The sequence below is a fragment of the Aythya fuligula genome, chromosome 13 (genome assembly GCF_009819795.1).
Source record: "Aythya fuligula isolate bAytFul2 chromosome 13, bAytFul2.pri, whole genome shotgun sequence".
In the NCBI taxonomy this organism is placed as follows: Eukaryota; Metazoa; Chordata; class Aves; order Anseriformes; family Anatidae; genus Aythya; species Aythya fuligula.
This window is the reverse complement of record NC_045571.1, coordinates 19,922,332-19,946,144: the sequence shown is the minus strand read 5'-3', so window position 1 is coordinate 19,946,144 and position 23,813 is coordinate 19,922,332. Positions and strand designations below refer to the sequence as shown.

The window sequence follows — 23,813 nt, the reverse complement described above, 5'->3', positions numbered from 1 at the left end:
TGAGACTTCTGGCCCCAGGTGAAGTGGAGGGGCCCCGGTGAGGTGTGCGCGTGCTCATCTCTTGCAGGGGATGGTGAAAAATCTCAGAGGAGGCACAGGGGGGGTGCAGGGGGAGCAGGGGGAGATCCCTCCGAGCGGGGATCGATGGATCAAGGGCAGCAGGACCGGGGCGGGATGGACACGGGTTGGGTTCACGTGGAGAGGACCCCAGGAGGGACCTGCTCGCAGGGTTAGTGGCAGCAGGGGAGCAGTGGGGGCTGTGCCCTGTCCCTCCCCAGTCCTCCCAGTTGCAGAGGTGGCTCCAGGCTGTGGAACAAGGGGTTGGGACCGGCCTCGTGCGCCTGGCAGCACCGGTGAGGGATGAGCCCCTCCAGGTCACCCAGTGAAAAGCCACGGGGCAGGGAAAAGGGAGAGGCTCCGGAGAAAGGGAGCACGGCCGGTGTGCTGCAAACAAAACACAGAGAAACCAAAACGGAAAGCAAACCACAACCAAAAACCTGAGGCCGTGCACCGCGGGTCCCTGGGCACGGGGCTGCTCCGGAGAGAGCCCGGCACGGCTGAGCTGGGAGGTGACGTGGCAGCTCCGGCCGTGGCCCCGCTGGCAAACGCAGCCCGCGGGAGCCCCCCGCCACCTCCCATTGTCTGGGAGCTGAAGCAATAGGAGCCCTGGCCCCAGGAGCCCTGCGCTCTGCAGGCTTTCCCAGGGGGGCCGTATAGAAGCAGGGCTGGGCGCTGCTGACACCGGCCAAGAAACGCGGCCAAGCGGTGCCACGCGAGGGCCACCGGGGTCGGCAGGGGACAGGGCTGGGGGGAGAGGAGGATTTGCGGATGGGGGTGAAGAGCGCGGGGTCCCCCCGGGGAGAGGGGCTCCTCAGCCTCCCCGTGAGCCACCGAGGGCAACTGGGTCCTGTGGGGGATTTTTTGGGGCAGGGGGCTGCTGAGGAGTGGCACCCAGGGGAGCACAGCACCAAGGCACAGCTCTCCTGCCCTTCCATCTCCCTCTGCAGGGAGGTTTGGGGTGTCAGGGTGGCCGTGGCCCTTTCTCCACCTTCTGGCAGTTGTGTGGATTTGCTGCTCACCAGAGCAAGGGCGGCTGAGCTGTGGAGCTCTCAGGGCCTCTCTTTGCACCAAGCAACCTCGTCCTGGCTGCGGGAAGCCCTCCCAAACCGCGGGCATCCCTTTGGAGACCCCGCTGATGCCCAGCAGGATCCCCCCTAGCTGGGAGCTGGCGAGCTCTGTGATGGGGGTGGGGGTCTCCTCTGGCACCTGGTCCCCCTCCTGCCACAGTTAATGCTTGTTTTTCCCAGCAAAATGCCAAGAGACCCCCAAAACACATCACGGAGAGCCTTCACAAGGAGCTGACCGAGCCTTGTTGCGCAGCGCAGCACACAGCAAGACGCTGGCCTCATCTGGGGGGGACTCCCCTGCTGGTTTGTCCCCCCCGATGCCTCTGCTTGAACCCCCGTGTCTCTGCCTGGTGTCGGAGAAATGTTAACAAAGCGCCCTGCCCGCCGGGCGGCCAAAAAAAAGCGGAGACAAGGCCGGGGAAGGCTGAGCAAACGGAGCCGTTTGCTCGCGAGGGGCTGTGTGTACACCAGTATTTTTTTTTTTTTTTTTTTTCTCGGTGAAAGAGCAGGGGCCGGGAGGAGCAGGTAATGTTTTCCCAGCGAGGGAAAGCCGGGGGCATAGCAGCGCGCCCTGGAAACGGCCCCCTCGTCAAACAGGGCCGTGTTTGAGCAGCCGTATCGGGGCTCGGCGCTGCTGGCGGGGCAGGGGCAGGCTCTGCAGCGCTGCCCTGAGCAAGCACAGCTGGGACCAGCTCCCAGCACGGCCCCCAGCAGCTGGCAGCGGGTGCCCTCCTGCTGCCCCCAGCCCCTGTGCGTGCACCTCGTGCACCGGGGGAGCAGGGTCGGGAGGAAAATAGGGTCCTCCGGCCAGGCTGGGGTGGGAACAGCGGGGTTTTGGGGAGACAAGTGGGGGTTAAAAGAGAAAAGGCTTCCAAAGCGGCTCCCTGCTGAGGAGAGGAGGGAGAGCAGAGCGGCTCTGCTGGCACAAACAGCTCCTGGAGTGCTGGGCTGCCCGCAGCCAGCCAGGCCTCCGCAGGAGCCCCAAACCCAACCCCAAACCCAACCCCGCAGGATGCTGTCTCCCTTCCTGCACCAAGCATCCCATCACCAGCACATGGGGCTCTGAAAAGGGAGGAAAATCCTCCAGCAGGGCTGGGCGGCGAAGAAATGAGGAGGCAGGACCCACAGAGGCAGGAGCAGCGCTGGGTTGGGCTGTGTGGCCCTGGTCCCAGGGCGCTGGGGCACTTTGCTCTCAGCATCTCATGGAGCATGTTAGGGTTTGGGGTGCTGCTGTGTGTTAGCCCTTTATAGGAACGACAGCAGCGTGCTTCAGACAAGGGGCACACGGCTCCTGCATCGTGCCTCGGTGCCTCAGCGAGCGCGGAGCTACCTGTTGGGGCTCAGGCTCGGGGCCGTGCTGTACGGACACCCAGGCACCGATCCCCTCCTCCGAGGCTCCCCTGGGTGCCCTCCTGCCAGCAGGACCCGTCCTGGAAGGGGAAGGAAAAGAGAGAAGGAAAGGAAGGAGAGAGCCGCGGGGCTCGTGCTCCATCCCGGACAGGCTGGGATGGGGTGTGAGGGCGTGAGGCTCGGGGATGGCAGCAGCTCGCCCCTTGCAGGCGACTTCCCTCGGGTCTTTGGGGCAAAAAAACACCTTTAGGGGATTCCCCAAAGCTGTGGGGTCCCACCTGCGGCAGCCCAGCCCGAGGCAGCCGAGGCTGGATGTGATGGTGCGGGACGGGGGCGAGCGGCGACCCCCGCGGGCTGCCCCCCCCCCAGCCCGGCTGCAGCCCCACGGGGGGCTCCCGGGGCCGGGCCGGGCCGGGAGGGAGGCGCGGAGCTGTCCTTCAGCACCACGGCACCGGGCACGGGCACACGGCGGGGCTGGACCGGGCCGGGCCGAGCCGGGCCATGAACCGTGCTGGGCCGAGCCGGGCCATGAGCAGTGCTGTGGTGGGCTGGACCGAGCCGTGCCATGTACATGCACCGTGCCAGCCCGTGCCATGCACCGTGCCGTGCCGAACCGTGCCATGCCATGCACCATGCACCGTGCCATGCCGAGCCCAGCCGTGCCAAAGGGTGCCGTGCCGAGCCGTGCCATGCACCATGCACGGTGCCATGCCGTGCCGTGCTGAGTCGAGCCGTGCCAAACGGGACCGAGCCGTGCCATGCCCAAGTGTGCCAAACCGAGCCGTGCCAAACCGTGCCAAACGGAACCGTGCCGTGCCAACCGGTGCCAAATAGCGCCAAACCGTGCCAAACGGAGCCGAACCGTGAACAACCCGAGCCGTGCCGAGCCGCGCTGTCCCCGCTGCGTGCAGGGGGGGCCCGGCGGTGCCGGTGCCGGTGCCGGTGCCGGTGCCGGTGGCGGTGGCGGTGCCGGTGGCGCAGGCGCAGCCCCTCCAGGTGCCGGCGGCGCGGCCGAAGATGGCGACGGCGTGAGGCCGGCGGCCCATGGCGCCCGGCGGCGGGCGGCAGCAGGGGCAGCCGCGGGGCCGGCGGAGAGCGGCGTGAGGCGGCGGCAGCGGCCCCGGCCCCGGCAGCGGCAGCGGGAGGAGCGGCGCCGGGAGCGGGGCCGGCAGCGGGGCCGGCAGCGGGGCATGCCCCCGCGGCGAGCCCGGCCGCCGGTGCGGAGCGTGCGGCGCGGCGCCGCCTCCCCCCGCCGCGGCATGGCGCGGCCGGCGGGCCGGGGGCCGGGGCTGGGGCGGCGGTGGCGGCGGTGGCGGCGGCGGGGGGGAGAGGCGGAGGAGGAGGCGGCGGCGGCGGCGGCGGCACCGGCATCGCGGCCGGCCCTCGGCGCCCCTCGGCGTCCCCCCGGCCCGCCGGGCGCCGCCGCCGCCTCGCCATGATCCGCGGCGCCTGGCTGTCCCCCCGCGGGGGCGGCGGGGCCGTGTGCTGCGCCCCGCGCCGCAGCGACAAGCCGGCGGCCGACCCCGAGCGGGCGCAGAAATGGCGGCTGTCGCTGGCCTCGCTGCTCTTCTTCACCGTGCTCCTCTCCGACCACCTCTGGCTCTGCGCCGCCGCCGCCAAGCTGCGCGCCCGGGAGCGGAGCGGCGCCGGGAGGCCGCGGGGCCGCGGGCCCAGGGCGCTGGGGGAGGCGGAGGAGAGCGGGGCCGGGGGGGGCTGCGAGGCCTTCGTGGGCAACCTGAGCCGGCCGCCGGCAGCCCCCGGGCCGTGCCCCGCTCCCCGCGGCGACCTGGACTCGGCCTGCGCTCGCCTGGGCTCGCTGCAGCGCCTGCTGGGCTCCTTCGCCGGCGGGCAGCTGGCGGGCACGGCCCCGGCGCCCAGGAGCTTGCTGCAGGCGTATTTCGGGAACTTGAACCTCTCCTTCTGCGATAGCTACACGATCTGGGACCTGCTGCGCGAGATGGCCGGCCCCGACAGCCTGGACTGCAGCCTGGACAACCTGATGCTGGACCTGGTGGCGGCGGCGGCGGCCGGGGCGCTGGGCGGGGAGGCGTGCAGCAGCTGCGTCCAGGCGTACCAGCGGCTGGACCAACACGCTCAGGAAAAATACGAGGAGTTCGACCTCTTGCTGGAGAAATACCTGCAGTCGGACGAGTACTCGGTCAGATCCTGCGTGAGGGACTGCAAGGTACGAGGGGGCGCGGTGCGGTGTGGGGCTGGAGGCGAAGCGCGCGGCCCCCGGGGTGCTCGGCCACCCTTGGCCATCCCCGTGGGCATCCTCTCCCCGTGTGGCTTCTTCCTGGTGTCCTGGGAGCCCTACAGGCCTCTAACACAGGCAAACAGGCCCAAAAACCCGGTGGAGGAGGCAGAGGTGGGAGAAGGGGACAAGGCACAGGAACTGCTCACGGCCCCGGAGCTCCTGGCAGCAGGAGGACGGGGTGCTGGGGGCTCCACAGCCCTCCTGCCCCCGTGCCGGGTGGAGCCACGCTCCCTGCGCTGCCCAAACCCAAGGGCTGGCAGCGCTTGGGGACAGGACCAGAGTCCTGGGACAGGGCTCGGGCAGGGCAGGGCAAGCAGGCTTGAAGGCAGAGCCTCCAAACACGACACCGTGAGGCCGTCACCGCCGCCTCTGGCCTGCAGAGAGGAGCTCTGCGCGGCGCCGGGGCAGCCCAGGGCTCTGCCCGGACAGCATTAATCCAGGCTGTAGGGTCAGCGCTGACCTGAGATGAACCAAGGAGCTGCAGCCCCCTCCCCAGGGGCACGGCGGGCACGCGGCCCTTTTGCAGCCCTTTTATCCCTTTGCCCCAGGGAGATGGGAGATGGTGAGCTGCGATCTGCCTCCCCCGGCACCCCCAGCCCCGGTGGGTCGCCCTGGGGGTGCCCCCCGATCTGCCCCGGTGCCGGCAGGGCTCGCGGTGCCCCGACACCCGCTCCTCCAGCAGCTGTCCCCGCTGTCCCCGTGCCCTGCTCTGCCCAGCGGAGGGGAGAGCTCGGAGCAGCGCGGTGTTAGCAGGCACTCGGGGAGCTCTTCGTGTTCCTACAGCTGCGGGGCTGCCTTCCCCAGCACCACACGGATCAAACCTCAGCCCGGTGCTGCCTCTTCCCAAAAGCAAGCAGCGCAGCCGCGCGTCTCCCCAGGGCGCTCCCGCTCGGTGCTGCTTTGCACCCCTTGTGGCACAGGCTCTGTCCCCCAGCCCCGCGGCTCCCCGCGGCCGCCCGGCTCGCCCCTGCCACCTCCCTCCTCACGCAGCCTCCGGGAAGCATGATGGCTCCGTAATTAAACCTCTCCCGGAGCCGTGTGCTGGAGAGGCAGCGCCGTGCCTCGCAGCCAGGCGCTCTCCTTGTGCGCCGCCCCGAGAGGGCTGCCTGCAGAGCGTCCCCTGCTCCCCGGGCAGGGCTCGGGCGCTGCTTTAACGGCAGAGTTTGGAGGGGTGCGTGGGCAGCTCGGGGCCGTGCTCTCCCCCCGGCACGGCGCTGGGGACACGGGGCCTGCCTTTCACCAAGGGCACGGCCGCGAGGTGCTGGCCCCGGCTCTCAGGACCGCGTTTCTGCGCTGCTCCCGCACGGAACCGTTTTGGGAAAGGAGCTGGCGCTGGCGTGCTGGGCCGGCGCCAAGGCAGGTAATTACAATCTGCTCGCCCAAATTCCCCCTGCGGTTTCGGAGCTACGTAGTAGCTGGCTTTGGTGCCGCTGCTCTGCTCCCGTGACCGCATCTGGGTGCTGAATGAAGCAACCCGGCTCCGGCAGGGGCTGAGCGTGCTGTGCGCCTCCCGTGCGTGCAGGCGGTGGCGACTGCTGGCCCCGGATCTCGTGCTCTGGTGCCGGGTGGGCTCGGCAGAAAGCAGGAGGAGCTGGGGGGGATGGAGCGGGCTCCAGGAAGGGCTCGTGGCCACGTGGGCTAGTGGCAGCCCTCGTGGGGGTCCCACGGGGTCAGGCTGAAGGCAACACCCAGCAGTTGCCCACTGGTGTTGAGGGGAGAGCAGAGGAGGGAGAGGTTGGTGGTGGTGGCTTTTCGGGAGAGGGGAAGGAGCCCAAATAGACAAGGTGGGTTTTGGGGCAGAGCTCCCCGCGCCCTCCAGCCCTCGCATCCATCCCCGCCGAGTCTGAGCTGCGTGACCCCAGCACAGAGACCTGGAGAGAGCAGCACACGGAGCAGAAAACCCTCAGCTGGGCTCAGGGGACTCCAAGGCAGCCAGAAACAGAGCCCTGCGTGGACGAGCCTCCCTCGGGTGCCCGTGGGCCGTGAGCAGCCGTGGTGGGAAGGCAGGAAACGAGCTGGGGAGCCGCGAAGCTGGAGCTGGCAGCTGCGAGGCGTGCGGCGCCGCTCCCGGCTCGCGCCCTGCTCACATTCGCGGTTGCCTCCGTGGAGCATCTGCGAGCGGCAGCGCCGCGGCTCCACAGGCGCCACTTGGGAAGCAACAGGAGGCCGCCAGCAGCAGGCGACCCGCGAGGCATTCCCCGGGGCCCAAATTCTCCGGCGTGGGCGCCCGAATCTGCGGGCGTCGACCCCAGCCCTCGCTGCGGTGCACGGTGCAAGCAGGGCGCTTGTTTGAGGCGATTCCCTGCGCGCTGGGGCGCTTTGCTTTCGGCTCTCCCAGCTGACAGCCACAGCGTTCTCCTCTCCTGTGACTTGAGGCCGCCAGCAGCCTGGCCCGGTGCTGTGGCCGTGAGCTTTTGGCCTCGTTTCCCCCACTTTTGGCCTCGTTTCTCCCCCTTTTGGCCTGGTTTCCCCCCCTTTTGGCCTGGTTTCCCCCCCTTTTGGCCTGGTTTCCCCCAGCCTCCCGAGGCTTAGCGGGGGCTGCGCGGGAAGAGCCGGCGGGCGGGAGCTTTGAAGCGCCCTGGGTTTGTGATTGCTGCCCGAAGGCTGAACAACGCTGCACGTTCTGCCCTGTGGTGCTGTGTGTGTGCTGTGTGCTCGGTGGGGTTTGGTGGCAAAGCTGTGGCCAAATGTCCCGGGGGAAGCCCAGGACACGGGCACGCAACCAGCGGGCTCTGTCCATGCGTGATGAAGCGTGGCAGGAGATCCCGATTCCTTCAAATTGCTGCCCCGCCTGGTGCTTGGGGCTGGTTTTCTCCTCCTCTTCCCCTCTCTTCCCAAATTGACGAAGCCCAGCGTCGCCTGCAGCTCGGCTGCCACGCAGTCAGGGCTTTGTGGCTTTAAAGCCGGAGGCTCTGTGCTTGTGCTGCCTCCCTCAGCCCACAGCCGCTGCGCAGAGCGCTCCTGGAAGCGCAAACCCGGCCTTAGCCGGGCAAATAAAGATCTATGGGACCACGGCTGGTGAATTAAGGCCTCATTAGGCTGCGGGAAACAAAGCAGCGGGGAGAGAAGGGCTGACAGGAGGGAGCTGGGCTGGGAAGGGCAGGCTGGACAGGACCTGTAGCATCTCAGCCCTGATTAGATTACCAGCGCTCCTCTGTTTGCTCGGGCCGGCGGCTGTTGCATTGCGCTGCGGCCCTGCCTGGGGCTCCTTCCCCGCCCTGATTTCCCCGTTACCCACATCAGGGACCCCTTTGGGTGCGTGGCAGGGCAGGATTTCACTCCCCAGGATTTTGGGCAGTGCTGGTGGGAGGCAGAGGCTGGTCCCATGTACAAGGCAGCGGCAGCAGGCTCAGCTTTTAGGTCTCGGTGTTGCCCGGTGAAGTTCCCAATGAATTTTAGGTCCTGGGTGGGTCTCCAGGTACAAGGCTGCCACAGAGCCCATCACCCCTGCGCCGTGCCGCCCTGCCACGGGGCTCTCCCTGCATCCACAGGGATGGCGAGGATGGGCTGAAAACCGCTAGGAAAGCAGCGTGCCTTCACCCCAAAAACGATCAAAGATGGGCACCGGCTTCTGGAAGGAGGACAGGAAAGCCGGAAAGGGAAGGAGCTGTTGTTCCGTGCAGACAGGAGGGAGTTTTGCTGATGGTTTCGGTGGTGTTTGCCTGCCTGCTGCCAGCAGTGTGTGTGTCCATCAGACCTCGTCTGCGTTCACCAGCGGTGCCGAAGGGAAGCACGTCCGTGCCCGTGGGGCGCGGGGAGTGAGCGAGGGCTGCAGCTCCGGCCCGAGGGCCGTGGGGCGATCCTTCAGCAGCTACCGATGGGTTTTGGAAGGCGTCCAGCGTGCGGTGGGCCTGTAGGGCTGCAGGCAGCCGGTGGGCACGGCGTGCTGTGTTTTCGGCAGCCTGTATTTACGGTGAGCTGGTGGAGCGGCCTCGCTGCCAGCGCCAGGAGGCGGCAGGCAGGGCGCAGCGCGGTGCCCGGGGGGCCCGGATCGGGGACAGCTCGTCAGGCTGCTGCCCTACGTGATTCCCTAGGTGCTGTGCGATGTGTGCTGGCACAAAGGATCCTGGCAGCATCACCTCGGAGCTCCTGTCCTCGTCCGCGGGGTCGCCACGCAGCCCGGAGCCGCTCCGGCACCCCAGGGTGCTGCACCCACCCCGTGCCTCTGAAGCACCCTGCAACCAAGCAGGCTTCTCCTGCAGCCCCAAAGGCAGCGGGGGCGCCTGGTAGCGCTGCCCCGCGGGGTTTTCCCTCCGCTGGCAGCGGGCAGGATGCACCTGGGCTGCCGGGGGCTGTTCCTGCCGTCAGCGGGAGGCATTAGGATGCGGCTCATGCCTGGCTCTGCACAGAGGAGGCCGGGCTCCGCTGTCGTTTGAAGGGCAATGACTCAGGGACAGCAAATCCATGAATGAGACACGGAGGCTGCCCGGGGGAGCAGGAGCCAGCTGGCCACATGGGGCAGGGTGGGCAGGGGGCACGGTGCCGGCTGAGGCCCCCAGCAGAGCAACTCCTGCCCGAGCCCGGCCCCGCTCTCCTTCCTCATCGCTTTTTGGCTTTTACTTCTCCCCGTGGCCTTTCCTGAGGTCTGGGGGCTGTCAGGTGGAGGAGCAGCCTGCATGCACGCAGCCAGTGCGGGCTCCTCCAAATTCTGGTGTGAGCACGGATGGCAAAAGGCAGCTGAAGGCACCACCTGGCAAGGCTTTGGTGTGCCAGCGCCCTGCCCCGGCGAGCTCCTGGTGCTGGCTAAGAAGGAGGAGCTGCCCCTGGGTGCAGGTCCTGGCCTCCCCCATCTCCTGCTGAGGCTTGGGGCTGGGGACCCTCGCTGCAAGTCCCCTTCCAGAGGCTGTGCGGGCTGCAGCCTGCGGGCGATGTGCAAAGTTTTGGCAAACGGTTTCTCTTTCCTTTGGAAACGCTCAGGATTTCAAAGCCCGAGCCCCTGGCATCACGCAGAGACCCCCACCAGCCACCAGCGGCTGCTGCCCGGATCCCACCGGGGCTGGGGAGATGTCGTGGGCTCTTCAGGGCACACACCATCCCCTCGGGGTTGCTGGCAGGCTCTTCTCTGCGGTGAATTTTGCTCATTTCTTGCCCCTCTTCTCACCTCCCCGGGCTCCTTCTGTTGTTTCGGGGTCCCCACCGGAGCTCACTGCGCCTCCGTGCCTGGCAGTGTCAGGAGATGCAATTAACGGGGCCGCTCAGTGATTACGAAGTCGTTTGGGCTGATTTTGGCCTTGGTGGCACCTGGCTGGGCTTCTCCCTCCGCTGCCCTTCTCGGAGCCACCTCCGTTGGGCGCAGCAGGGGACGAATCCTCGTGCAGTGCTGGGGAGATTTGGGTTTCCCCTTGCTCTGAGCCACTTCTGGCTCAGCCTGTGCCTTGGCAGGGCACTTCCAACCCCAATTCCCCCCAGAGACACGGCGTGAGGCTGAGGTGTCTCCTTGAACCCTGCCTCGTGCTGCGCGCCCTGCTCCGCCGTGCCCTCGCCGCAGAGACCCCGCAGTGCTGGAGAAACTTCTTCAGGCTCCAGCTGTGGGTAATTGATGGCTTGTGGCACTGAAGTGTCTCGCCTTTATTTTTTTATATCCCTCCTAATGTAACAGGATGTTCTCATTAGCCCCATCAATGTTTAATCTGCTTTGGAGCCCTGGCTGCAGCCGTATCTGACGGGGGTGAATTCCTCCAGCGCCTCTGATGGATCGCGGGCACCTGATGGCTGCGTCTGCCCCGGCTCTGTCGGAACCGTCTGCGTCCTCCTGGCTGCCTTTAATCCCTTTTTACTCGGCTTTAATCCCTTTTTACTCGGCTTTAAGCACTTTTTACTCGGCTTTCGTCACTTTTTAGCGGGGGGCTGGCAGGTGGCAGGGGGCTGCGCCTGCAGCTGGGGCTCTCCAAGTGCTGCCAGGAGGTGCCTGCTGGTGGGCAGCTCCCAAACCCTCCCCGGGCTTCGTGCCCCAGCTCGGAGCCCCCAGGGGTTGTGCTCGGGGTGCTGCTCTTGGTTCTCCACACCCTGCAGGCTTCGCTTGCCTTGGACACGCCGCAGCCCCCGATGGATGGCAGCACTGGGGGCGCATCCCCTCTCCCTGACCACGTTTTCTCCTCGGGGCCGTTATTTCTGCATCCAAGCAGCATTTTGGGTGTAGCCGCTCAGGGAAGCGCCGCTCTGGAGCCAGGTCCCAGCCACCATTTGACTTCTGCTGCTCTTCCAGCTCTCACCATCCCCGGTGTGCCCCTCGCCAGGGCCAGGCAGGGCCCGGTGCCGTTAGTTCGCAGTCCTTGGGTTCCTCCTGCAGGCAGCACCGTGCCCCGGGAGCTGCTGGAGCCTCCCAGGCACTGCTCCGGGGTAATCCCATCGCTCATCCATGTCCTGTGGCATCCGACTGCGCCCTGCGTGGCTGCTGGGAGCCGCTCGGGCTCTGATTTTTGGGATGGGACGGGTGCACCCGGACCAGGCGCTGTGCTGGGGACTACCTGCTGGGGTTTGGCACATCTGGATGGGGCAGTGCCGCTCCACCCGGGCGTCTCCCACCCCTCCATCCCCCAATTCACCAGCACACCCTGCTGGGCTCACCCCCAGGCCTCCAGGGTGCCCCTGCCCCTGCTGAGAGCGGCAGGGCCCTGGCTGCTCCCTGCCCCCTGGCCGCGTCCCATCCTGGCTGCCCCTTCCCACGCATACCTTCACGCCGTGCCCTCCCGTCCAGCTGCGCTTTGTCCCCTCTCAAGCCCGGCCAAAAACGCCTCTCCAAAAGCAGGGCAGAAAGCAGCTCTGGGGATTTACAGCCGCCCCTTTTGCCCTGCTGGCTCTGCGTGGGAGCGCGGGCGCTCGCCGCCTTTGCTCTCGGGTCTGTGCGCGCCAGAATTTTCTCAGGACGGGGTCTGTCTGCTGCCCGTGTCGTGCAGCCTGTGGCACAATGGGGCCCAGTCCTCGCCCGCTTCCATAAGCAGCGGCCTCAATGTGCATTTTGTTTACATTCAATCCATTTTGTTTTACAGCAGCGCCTGCAGGCAGCCCACCAAGACTGGGGCCGCGTTGTCCCAGACGCTGTCCAAAGCGTGGGCTGTCGACTGCCAGAAGAAAATCGCGGGGCAGAGAGGACAGAGCCAGGATGTGGGGGGACTGAACACGCCGCCGACATCACGTAGGCTGCGCCGGGGCTCGGCCTTTGTGCTCGGGGGGCTCGCAGGCAGAGCGCTCCCAGCCCTCGCCGGCCCCGCTGGGAGGAGGAACGCGGCGCCCCCAAGGTGGCATTTTGTTGTTAAATCGGGGTTTGGTGGGAATTTGGGTGCTCCGAAGAGGCCGTGTGGGATCAAAACCCCTGCGGCAGCCGGCTGGGGTCTGCCCGAGCAGGGTGGCTGTGGGCACGCGGCCGGATACCAGTGGCAACGGGGTCATTGTGGCAAAGCTAAACTGGGCAAACTGGGAGCTGTGGTGGGAGGGAAGGGGCCCAGGGTCCCTTCTGTCTGCCCCAGGGTGGTTTTTGGGGCTCCTCTCCCCGTGCCCAGCGGGGATGTTCATGGCCATCGTGTTTGTCCTGCAGGCAGCAGGTGCAGCTGTATGGCCAGGGCCCTGTCCCCAAAACCCCGACCTGTGCGCCCAGCAGCTTTCCCGGGGGAAACATCCCACATTTCCCCCTTGCCTGGCTGGAGGTTTGTGTGTGTGCGTGCACAGAGGTGCAGCAGCTCGTTCTCTGCATTGCCAGCTCCACGCAGCGAGCTGAACGTGCTGCAGGCAGGGCTGTGGGGTGTCTGAGCAGGTGAGGGGGATGCGCTCGTGCCCTAAGGCTGCTTTCTTAAAATTTTGTCATAGATGAGCTCAGGGAGCCACTTGTGTCTCGGGCTTGCTTTCAGGGGGCTCTATTTGCAGTGAGAGGGGGCTCTCAGGTGGCTTCCTCGTTCCCTTCTTCTGGGGGGGTAAAACAAAGACCCTAAAAACGAGTTTCTTCATGAAACCACAGAGGTCAGCAGCGTTGGGACTGGATTTAGGATGCCGTGGAGGAAGGCGGCCTCCAGCCAGGGGCACGGCAGGGATGAGGAGGAGGAGGAGGAAGAGGATGCCCCCACTGCCCTGCTGCTGCCCCCTTCCCCCCCAGCACCCCCCGGGCACCCTATTTCTGGCTGGTGGCCCCCGTGGCGAGGTCGGTGCCACCCTTAGGTGCTGGGCACAGCGGGCGGCGAGGAGCCGGCCCCCTGCTCGCCTTCCCCCTGTGAGACGGAGGGTGCCCGGCTCCAGCGCTGTCATCACCAGGCACCAGGCAGCTTTACAGAAAGGAGAAAAAAAAAAAAAAAAAGAAGTAAAAACGCTGAAAAAAGGAGCGGTCGCACGCAGTTCTGCTGTGTTTTTTCCTCTTCCCTGCGCCCCAGAGGGGAGCATGCGAAGGGGCAAGGCGGGGACAGCACAGCCAGGACCCGGCTCCAGAAATACTGAAGTTACCAAAAAACCAGCTGTTGCAGATAGGATGTTGGAACGGCACAGAGCAAGGCTCATGAGAAAAAAAAAATCCCTTGCTCTTTCCAAAGCCCAGCGCCGTTGATGTCAGGGTTGCAGGCGGCTCTAATTGAATCCTTCGGTAATTGGGCGCTGCAGTTGTGTTTGTGACTCCTCCGGGCCGGCCAGCGCCGTTCGCGTTCCCTTAATCCGCTGCCATCATCCACGGGGGCTCTTCTCTCCCCTGCTTTACGTGGCCTGCCTCCCTCGCCGCATCCTGATGTGCCAGAGCTTGGAGAGGTGCCCGAGCGGCTCATTAGCAGCGCTCATTTCCCTGCGTCCGAGATTAATGAGGCGCAGCCCCTCCAGATGCTCATCCCAGGCCACGGTGGAGACGCTCTGCTGCCAGCCCTGGGTGCTGGGCGCCGGGTCCCCGGTGGCCCCGTGGGTGTGCACGGCCCCAGCTCCACGCAGCTGCCACCGGGTCAAGGAGGAGGAAAAGGAGGAGAAGGGGGAGGAGGAGGAGGAGGAGGAGGAGGAGAGGAGCCGTGAGCGCAGCACCGAGCAGCTTCCAGGGCACAGCCACCCCAGCACGCTCCCGGATGGTTCTGCAGAGCCGCCCCTGAGGCTTTCTCCACAGAGCCCAATATTACTGCAATTAAATGCAACCCCGGGAAGCTTTGCCAAGCTCTAAACCCAACGCTGGGTTTCTCAAAGCGTCCAATTTCCCTGCACCTGGTGTAACCACTGATTACGGCCCCTCCGTGGCTCCCTGTCCCTCGCCACCCCTCGGCTCGCTGGGCAGCGTGTGCCGGCTGCTCCCTGCCCGCCCCGGCGGGGAAAGCTTTGTTGCTTTGTTGTTTTGTTGCTTTGTTGCTTTGTTGCTTTGTTGCTTTGGAGCATCCTTTTGATGCTCCTCCATCCCTGCCCTGCGCCTCCCGGAGTGTGGTTCAGACAGTGCCGGTGTCCACAAGGTGCTGGCATCACCCCCAGCCCAATTATTTCAAGGAAAAAAGCAGGAGGTGGTTCTGCGCAGACATCCCGAGAACACAGAAGGACTCTGGGGAAGGTTTTTAGAGACCGGGCCGGTTGTGCTCACATGGCCCGGCTGGGGAGTCTGATCCTGTGATCCTGAGAGCAGCCAAACCCCAAAGCAGAAAAGAGGAAACGCCCATCAAAAGGCAGCTTAATTCCTCCAGAAACGGTAAAGAGCGAGGAGGAGGCACGGGCGAGCTCTCCGCGGTGAGTCAGGCAGCGAGTAAATCTCCTCCTGCCCTCAATCCTCAGGCGTCCCCTGCAAGAGCAGGAGGAAGCTGCGGGGGACGAGCGGCGAGGGGAGGCGCAGGATGGAGGGGCTGGGAGGAGGCTGCGGGCACGGAGAGAGGAAATTGGCTGAGCCTGCCCGGGCTGTGCCCAAACGGGGAGCGTGGTGAACCCGCGGACACCAGGAGTGTGTAAACACGGAGGGAGAGGGATGGTTTGTGGGATGATTGAAGGCCTGAGGCACCTCGCCGAGCTTTACCCAGCAAATTCTGCATCCATCTGAGCAGTTCGTGGGGCGGTGAATGGCTCCCGTTCGTAATCCTGGAAACTGGGGGGGGAAATTCATCCCTCCCCACCTCGGCCATTCGAATTCTGCGCTTGGAGGCACCAATCGGCCCTTGTCCCCGTCTCCATCAGTCCTTGTCCCCGTCTCCATGAGTTCTTGTCCCCGTCTCCATCCAACCTCGTCTCCAGGCTGCTCCCACCACCTCACCCACCGCGTGTTGCCTGCCCGAGCAGGGGTGAGGAGCAAAAGCCGGGTGCTGTGGGTGGTGCTGGAGGGGCCGTGGGTACAGTGCAGCCCCAGCACAGCCCCAGGCCCTGGGCTCGGGCAGTTTTGGCAGGGTTGGGAGCCCCTGCTGGTTGGGAAGTCCACAAAGTGCTGCTCCCCAGGCCCTGGAGAAGGGGATTTGGGAAAAGGAGAAGGCAGCGGGGTCGGGGAAGCGATCGCCCCGGGCTCCCTGCCCAGCTCCCCTCCTCCTCGGCCCCAGGGAATGAGCTCAGCAGAGGCAGATCCAGAACTGGAGCTCCAGGCTCTCCCTCCTGGCCGTGTCCTCGCGGTCTGCTTCCAGAGCCAGGCCTTCCTCTGGAGCTGTTCCCCTCGGCCTGAATAATTAACATCCAGAGAGAAACAGCAGGGCTGCGGCTGCAGCTCCCACATCCCAGCCGAAAGCCGTGGCCGCGGGGCTGCTGACTGCCCCGGGGGCTGCGGCCCGGCCCCCGTTAATTTAAATTTTCTGATGAAAATTTCACCAAAACAACGCTTCCGTGGGAATGCTGGGGTCTGTGAACGGGCATTTGCCAGGGGGAAAAAGGAAAAGAAAAAAAAAAAGGAAAAAGAGAACTTGCCAAGAATTTCCCAACCAGCACGAATCCTGAGACAGCACCAGGGTCCAGACAAAGGGAGATAAGGATCTGTGGAAAACGCGGGGGTTTTGGAAACGTCGTAGGGAAACGTCATGGGTTTGAAGCCTCCAGAACATACAAACCCCTCGGGAAGGAGGAGCAGGGGCTTTATCCCAGCACATTTAGGAGGGAAACTCCTTCCCTCTGTCTCGCAGGGAGCTAGGAGCTGGCTGTGGGCATCAACCTCACCTTAATTTTGCCGGGCAGGCAGCGGGACGGGAGCGCACGAGCCCTGTGAGCTGCTCCCTCCCTGCCTGTCCCATGGCTCATGGGGACATCTCGGTGTGCCGGGTGCCTCGGGGGGAGCTGGGTGCTGCGGGCAGGGGGCTGAGCAGTGGCAGGTCGTCTGCACGTGGTGCACAAAGCTCTCCATCGCTGCTCTCGGTCACTGGTCTCAGCAGCAGTGCCCACCGGGGGGGGGACACGAGTCCCCTGCGGCCGCTTTGCTTTGTTTTCGTGGTGGTTTGGGTTTGGTAGAGCAGTGCTGCAGCCCCTAACGCTTTAAAGGTCTCCTTGAGTTGCTGGATGAATTCAGTGAGTAGCTTGGGTGTGCTGACGAGCTCTGCCAAGTGAGCCAAGCGAGGTAAGAGGCCTCCCCGTCCCCTTTTCCTTCCCTTTTCCCTTCCCCTTCTCCTTCCCCCCGGGGTTTCCGCGGCGCTCGTGCTACCCCGCTGCGTGTGTGGGTGACCCGTCCCCCTCGGTGCCTTCCCTAGGCTGTCTACAAGGCCTGGCTGTGCTCCGAGTATTTCAACGTGACACAACAACAGTGCCGACACCGGATCCCATGCAAGCAATACTGCCTGGAGGTGCAGACCAGGTGCCCGTTCGTGTTACCGGACAACGACGAGCTGATCTACGGAGGCTTGCCTGGCTTCATCTGCACGGGTAAGGACACTGCGGGAGCAGGGGTGGGTGCTGGGGAGCCCGCAGGGCTTTGCAGGCCGTCTGCCAGGCTGTGAGGTCGTTTTGGGGAGGAGAGGAGGGGGAGGCGTGGTGCAGAAACGCACCGAGTGCGTGCTGAGCGCCGAGACGTGGAGCTGGGGCGAGATGTAAGCGCTGCACGGAGAGGGAGCGGCAGGTTTAGCTCGGGAAACAAAAGCCCAGTGAAACCTAAAAAAGTGGGAGGGGGCTGGAGGTGATGGGATGATGCAGGGCCAGGACAGATGGGTGCTGCCTGGGGAGCCCTGACCGCGCCGGGGTCCCTCCCTGTGCACCAGTCCCACCAGTGGCTGCTGCTGGGGGTCTCCGGGTGTGCCGGTGCTGGGGCTGGCACCGTGCTCGCTCCCGCTGCTCGCCGTCCTCGTCCTCCCCGCTGACCCCCTGCTCCCTTCCCGCAGGGCTGCTGGAGACCCAGCTGCCCGAGGAGGAGGCCAAGTGCTGCGAGGTGCAATGGGACTCCTGCGACCACCCCCCAGACAGCAACTACAACACATCCCCCAAATCCACGGCGTCAGAGTCGCTCCATTACCACCGCCACGACCCCCACCTCCATCACCAGCGGCAGAACCACTACCACCTCTACCACCACCACCACCAGTACCACCAGTACCACCACTCCCCGTCCTTGCTGCCGGTCTCCGCAGGGTCTCGCCTGGGCAGCAGCAGGCTCAGGCTGTGCGTGCTGGTCCTGATGCTCCTCCACACCATGGTGTCCTTCTCGAGCGTGCACAGCGGCGGCGGGGGGCTCAGCCTGGAGGCCCTGCCCGCCCTGGACGAGAGCGTGGCGCGGGACGAGTGACACGGAGGGGGGAGCCGACCTCCGAGAACGCCAGATCTTTTTCCACGAAGGGGGGCACATGCTATTCCTCCAATGGGAGGCACGGGATTGGGGGTGACGCACACACACACACCCCCGCACATCCCCCCAAGAGCTGCTCGCCGCGGGGCATCCCCGTGATGAAGAGTCTCTAATGCGCACAGGGCTGCGGGACTCGGCTTTGAGAAGGGTTCGGTCAGGAGCAGCCGGGCGCAGGAGCAGGGGGAGCAGGGGGTACAAAGGAGCAGAGGGGACAAGGGAGCAGAGGGGACGGGGTCCCCCCCTCGCAGGAGGTGGCCCCACGGGGCTGCCGCGCTCCTCCCTGCCGCCCGCCGCGAGTGCCTTGGGCGCCCGCACCTCACCCGCCAGCCACATGCCAAGAGTTTGGAAATCAGCCTGACCCCCCTTTTCTATTTCTCCTCCGTCCACAACGCCCCGCACCCGGCCGGGCAGGATGGAGGCAGCACCTCTCTGAAAATCCCCGTCCTCCCTTCCCATCCCCGGGGAAAACCCCCGCTGGTGCAAGGCAGCCCCTGCGCGGGCTGGCCGGGCTCCTCCTGCTGCTGGTGGGGCTGGAGGATGCTGCGCCACGGGGCCGGTGTCCCCCACGGCCCCACCTGCCCCTCCGGTCGTGCTCGGGGAGGTGGGGAGGGGCGTCCCGGTGCCCCCGTTGGCGAAGCGTCCCGATGGTTTCGTGTAACCTCTCGCTCTCGTTCCCCATGACTCGGAGCGGAGTCGGGGAGACGTGGCTCTGGCAGGGCGCAGGCGAAGCTGAGGGAGTCTTCAGCTCGTGGTGGGATCAGGCGTGGTAACAATTGGATGAAAGGCTTCCGAAGGCGTCCGTCCCTGCTCGGCGGCTGCAAATCATCTGCTGGATGGCAGAAGGACTGGGCAGAAGGGCTGGCGAAATCTGGCTGGTAGGGATGGTCTCCCACACAAAGAAGAGGCGCTAATAAAGCCCAGCTGGGGAAGGGAGTTCTCGCGACTGCTTTTTATCACTGGATGCGCCCCAGATCAGAAACCTTCTAGGAGCCCAGCTGGGACAGCGGGACACGGTCGGGCAAGGTGCTGGCTGGTGCGGCCCGGATCGGCTCGCTTCTTTCCTTTTCACCTGAGCTCAGCGTTTCCAGCCGTTCATCAGCTCCCCTCTCTGCTCAGAAACTCCCAAATTCTCCATCCACCCACCAGGATCTGCTCGCGGGGCGGCCCCAGGGGGACGGTGCCGCTCGTCAGGCACCCGAGGCGAGAGGGGATCCCGTGGGCACGGGGCGAACACCGGGGTGGGCGCACAGAGACTGCTTGCCCGACGTTTCCAGCCCATTTCCAGACCAAAGAGGCTCTGAAAAGCAGCTGAACGTTCAACGCCTGCTTTGCCTTGAAGCTCGGAGCTCCGGGGAGGTGTTCAGGTGCCACCAGTTACCTGTGACCAAAGCCCTGCAGATGTGAAGCCCGGCAGCTCGTTGGCATCGGTACCGGGCTGGAGAACTCGCGTTCGGGGAAGAAGCAGAGCGCGTCCCGAGCAGATTTTGCTGCTGATGCTGCCCAGAGCAGGTAGGGCGGTTCCTGTTTGGGTGTTCCTAACAGCATCCCTACATTTTCAGCCAAGTTTGCACTGGTTGGGGAGCCTGGACACGCAGCGGTTCAGCAAGCAGGAGCGCGGCTCCTGCGCTTGTTGCTGAAAAATCGAGTGGTGCCGCTGCCTTGAGGAATGGTGAGAGCCCACGGCCAGACCGAAGGAGGGAGCGCAGCCGCGTGCCTGCCTCGAGACGGCCGGATCCAGCTCGTCCTGAAGGAAATTAGATTTTTCGTGCGCTGCCAAGAGTTAAGCTAATTCCAGGCGCCTCCTCGGGAGATAGGCTGCGTCCGATCTCGCAGCGGCTCATCTCGGGAGGGAACGGCCCCGGGTGGTGCGTCAGCCAGCGGCCCTGACTCACCGGCCCTGCTCATTGTCTGCCGCACAGCCTGCTCGGGGCCAAGCAGCCCCCGGCCCGCGGACAGCACGGCGAGGGGCACGGGGCCGGGAAAGGAGTGGATCCCGGGCGGCCCCGGGGTGCTGAGCGCGGGGAGCCGCCGGCCCCAGGTGGCCCGAGGAGGCTCGCTGGCCGCGCCAGCCCCAGGGGCTGGGATTTTACCTAGTGTGACTGGAAGGAAAGTGCTGAGTCTTCACAGAGCGAGGCTGTTGGAAGGAGTTCTTTTATTTAGCAAGTCTGGGCTGCTGTCAATAAGTTCTGTGGTTTTAGGGCACCATATGCTGTATTCAACACTTTGCCAATCTCGTTAAGTGGATCCAGACGAGGCTGTTCACAGAACAGGACGGAGCAGCTGGAAGCGGTGTACGTTGCAGTCCATCATTACGGGGCCGTCAGATAAAAATCTTCTCCCCGCTCTGACATTACAACTCCAGGAAGCCTCCCGATCGGCTCTCCCTTTGCTACTCGGGAGGAGAGCCCAGGAAGGGGGCTCTGGCGTTGCCCCCATCCATCCCGCTGGCGCTGCGCCCGCTGCAGCGTGGCGCGGACGTGCCTGGGGCGAGGAGGGGCCCTTTGCAGAGCAGCTCCGGGTGCAGCCCCCAGGGGAACACCCACCCCAAATGCCCTCATCCTCCCGGGAATTGAACCCGAGGTGCTTTCTCCTTTCCCTTCCAGCCCAGTGATCCCGTTCCCTCTCCCAGTGCCCACCGCGGTGTCAGGACGATGCTCGCGGGCAGCCCGGGCGGCGGGGGAAAGGTGGCCGTGGCCGGCCCCTCTGCAGCATCAGCCCTGTGTTTTGCACTTTAATGTAGCTGCCAGTTGTACAAATTAATTAAAAATAACTGAAGAAAAATCCCAAAGAAAGGCCCTGCTTCCTCTGGTGAAGATTAATCATTACTTGAGCCCTTTTCTTATGAAAATACAGATCCATGGTAGCCCCAGGCAAAAGATTCCCAGGGAGAGCCCTCACCATTCGTGCTCTGAGTTAGGGAAATCGCTTTGAAAGCATCTGACAACTAAAGCAGAACATGTTGAGTAACTTGGCAACACTCAGAAAACATCTTGAAATGGTTTTTGTTCAACACATTTTGCTTTGCTTCAATAGGAGATGTCAGGGCAGTTCATTCACTGCCACTCAGGACTGCAGGCGATGCCGGGAGACGGCTCCTCTGCCCTGCCTTTAGAAAAGACAGAAGGAAAATGAAAAATCCCTGATATCTGCTGCTCGGCGTGGCGCTGGCACTGCCCGCTGCCACGTCGCTGCGTCCCGGGCGGCCCCGCGGCGCCTGGAAGGGAGGTGGGCAAACGGGGCGTCCCGCAGCCCAACGCTGCATCGCCCTCAGCCACGTCACATCGGCCTCTAACCCCCAAAAAGTCACGCTCCAGCTTGTGAGAAGGTACAATCTGACACCCAGCTACCACCCCGGAAAGGAGTGCCTATAGAAACCCAGAGACAAACTCAGCGCAGAAATAGATTTGGCAAAAATCTCTGTGAAAACCTATGCAATGCGGCCAACAATTTTGTTTATAGGCTTCTTGAGCTGCCCTGTGGATTTCTATCCACAGCAGTATAAATCTCCCTTAATTTACATCCGAAAGCTGAGGGAGGGCAGATCCTGGTGTGAATAACGACCCGCTGCAGGCTGGAAGGTGCCCAGGTCGTGGTCCCCCTGTCCCTTCCCAGCAGAAGCCTGCTCTGCGCTCCTGGGGCTCGGGGGCTCGCACAGGTCCATCTCGTGCCCTGCCCACGCACTGCTCAGTCTGGGTTTGGGGAGCAAAGCTCCTCAGCAGCTTTTTTCTGGGTGTTTTCCACCCCGTGTGGCTCTGTGGGTGCTGCTACCCCTGCACATTGCTGCAAGGGGGGCCAGGAGCGGGGTGCGGGTGAGGAGGGCGGCACGCAGCGGGACGTGCTCTGCTCCCTGCGGGGAGCAACGGGGCAAAGGAATCACTGCATCCACACACAAAGGTTAAACCCTTTGCAAATCATGTTGTTTTGTTTTTAAATGATGCCTTTTAAAGGTTGCTGGGGTTTAATCTCTCTGTTCCCAACCTGCTCATCGTGTGCCTCCCGCCACCGCGCGCGGGCAGGGTTTGCAAACCAAGCGCCGAGCTCCCCGAGCCAGGCCAGCTGCTGGCGTTCCCCTAGGAGAAAGCTGAACCGTTGCGGGGGGCATTGCTGTGGGATTTTGTAACAGCTCCTTGCACACAAAGCACAGGAGACGGCCCACGGGGTGCCCGGGGAGGCCTGGGTGTAGCTGGGTCCTCGGGCTTCTCGCTGCCCGTGCAGGACAGGATGGTGGCAGCTGTGCGAGGGAACGTTCCCATTGCCAGTTTTTCCCAAACCCCCTAGCTCCGTTTCCTTGGGTTTAAATCCTTTAGGACCTGCTCTTGCTGCCTCGTTCCCTGATCCCCCATCAGCTCCATGCTGCATGGTCCCGACCTGAGGAACGAGGAGCAGATCAGACCCACGGCACTGCCCTGGGGGGCTGTGCCCAGGACCCCCCCAGCCTCGCCAGCAGCCCTGGGTCCCTGCCTCCTGGTGCAGCTGAGCGTGGGGCAGCTGCAGACCTGCCCCAGTTCCTCAAAACACGGTCAGGAGCAGGTTCCAGCCCCCTCAACCTTCAGAACAGCATTTTACGGCGATCCTCCTGCAGGCCGGGCAGTCTGCAACCTTGCCTGTTGTAAACCAAAACTCCCCCCACAATTATCATTATTATTATTATTTTTTAATTGGTTCTGGCTCATGAAATTTGGGTTTGGTTTTACCATTTTTAAATGTATTTTTTTGGGGAACGGGACGTGCTCGAGTTGCAAAACAAAAAGCCATTTCAAGCCAGAGAGGTTTTTTTTTCTTTTCTCTTTTTTTTTTTTTTTTAATTTTGAAACTTGTCAAAACAAGCCATATTGATAATTATGACCGATTTTTTTTTCAAATTGAGAAATGCATCAAGAACAGCCCTTTCCCACAAAACCTTTCATTTTCAAAAAAAAAAACAAAACGCAAAAAAAAAAAAAAAAAAATTATAAAAAAAAAAAAAAAATCACACTTTTTCTGCTCGCACAGTTGGAACTGGTGGCAGCGGATTCGGAGAGAATAGCAATTTGTGAGGAATTCCAACCAGCTCTCCTCAAAATAGCACCCAGCCAGTTTCTCGGGCTGAGCGGCGCGGTGCTGAAAGCGAACTGGAGAGCTTCCTTCCCCAGCGGGGCTCCTCGGCGCACCTTGGGAGCTGCTTGGGGATATTCCCGACGGGGAACTGACGCCGAGGTGCTGCTGCCTGCAGGGCAGCCTCCCTTCTCCTCCGGGTCCTCAGCTGGTGTCGGGTGCCCCCAGCCAGCCCTCTGAGCAAGCTCTGTTTTCTTTTCCAAACCAAACTGAATCCAGCTCCTTCTAGCCTCCAAAGCATTCAGCCGTCGCAGCGATGGGAAGCCTTCAACCCCGGAGATATTCCCACATGTTCATGGGAGTTTAAATTTGGAAGGAATTAAACCCGTTGGTCCGGCAGGGATACCGCAGAGCGTGTGTGCATGGGGAAAAGCAAACACCACGCTTCAACGAGAACCATTTGAAGGGAGAGCACTGCAAAGGAGGAGAGAGCCCCAAACGCAGCGCCCCGGCACGGGGCAGGGGGACGGGGCGCGGGGAGGGACCGCGCGGGGACACCGTTGGGTGCGGGCAGAAAGGGCTGCTGGTGACCGAACCCTTCTCAAGTGCTTGTGAAATGGTGGTGGTTACAGAGCTCAGACCTACCAAAAGGTCCTTTTACAGTACGCGGTGGCGAGGTGAAAAAACAAAAAAACAAAAAACCAACAAACCATACTGCTGAAGTCAAAATATTCTTTCTAATCCCCCTGCCCGGTTTCTCTTTCTTTCCAGCTTTCTTCCTCTGCCTTCCTGACCCTCCCTCTCTGTTCCCACCCCCCTTCTGTTTCTCTTTCTCCCCTCTGTCATAAGAAAGTGACTGTGTCCTCGAGGGGACAGTTTTCTTATGCCATTTTATACACTGTGCTTCATGTTTAGAACTTTTTTGCACTAGTTCCTATTACATTTATTTTCCAAAATGGTTTGACAAAAAACAAACAAAAAAAAAAATACAAAAACAAAAACACAAAACCATGCTATAATTCAGTTGTATTAAAAATATTATCCTACTACTCTCTGTGTTCAATAGTCTCTGTACCTGTAATGCTTTCAGTTCTGTTGTATTTTGGGGCAGAGGTTTTCTCCGCCCCTTGTTTAACCCAGTAAAGAAATAAAATGTTAAGAATTGATGATAACCTCCTGCTCCCTCTCTCTGTGCTTCGCCTCGGGATGCGCAGGTCGGGCGCCCGGCCCCCGCGGTGCCCAGCGTGCCCGTCCGGCGGGCGCTTTCCTCCCCAGCCCCATCTCAAAAGGAGGACAGCAGAGGCAGAGCGGAGGGACAATAACCCTGCCTCGCTGAGTTTGATTTCGTAACCTTTCTTTATATTCTTTTGTTTCTTGC

General features: G+C 63.3%; 1 protein-coding gene across 1 annotated transcript; it reads left to right on the top strand.

Moving 5' to 3' along the window:
* The first annotated feature begins 3,912 nt into the window (after positions 1 to 3,912).
* On the top strand, positions 3,913 to 22,165 carry FAM155B (family with sequence similarity 155 member B). Its single transcript, XM_032196057.1, has 3 exons — positions 3,913 to 4,662; positions 16,317 to 16,488; positions 16,941 to 22,165. Exons 1-3 carry the CDS (start codon positions 3,913 to 3,915, stop codon positions 17,339 to 17,341), a joined length of 1,323 nt encoding a protein of 440 aa, XP_032051948.1. The 3' UTR covers positions 17,342 to 22,165.
* Positions 22,166 to 23,813: the final 1,648 nt, after the last annotated feature.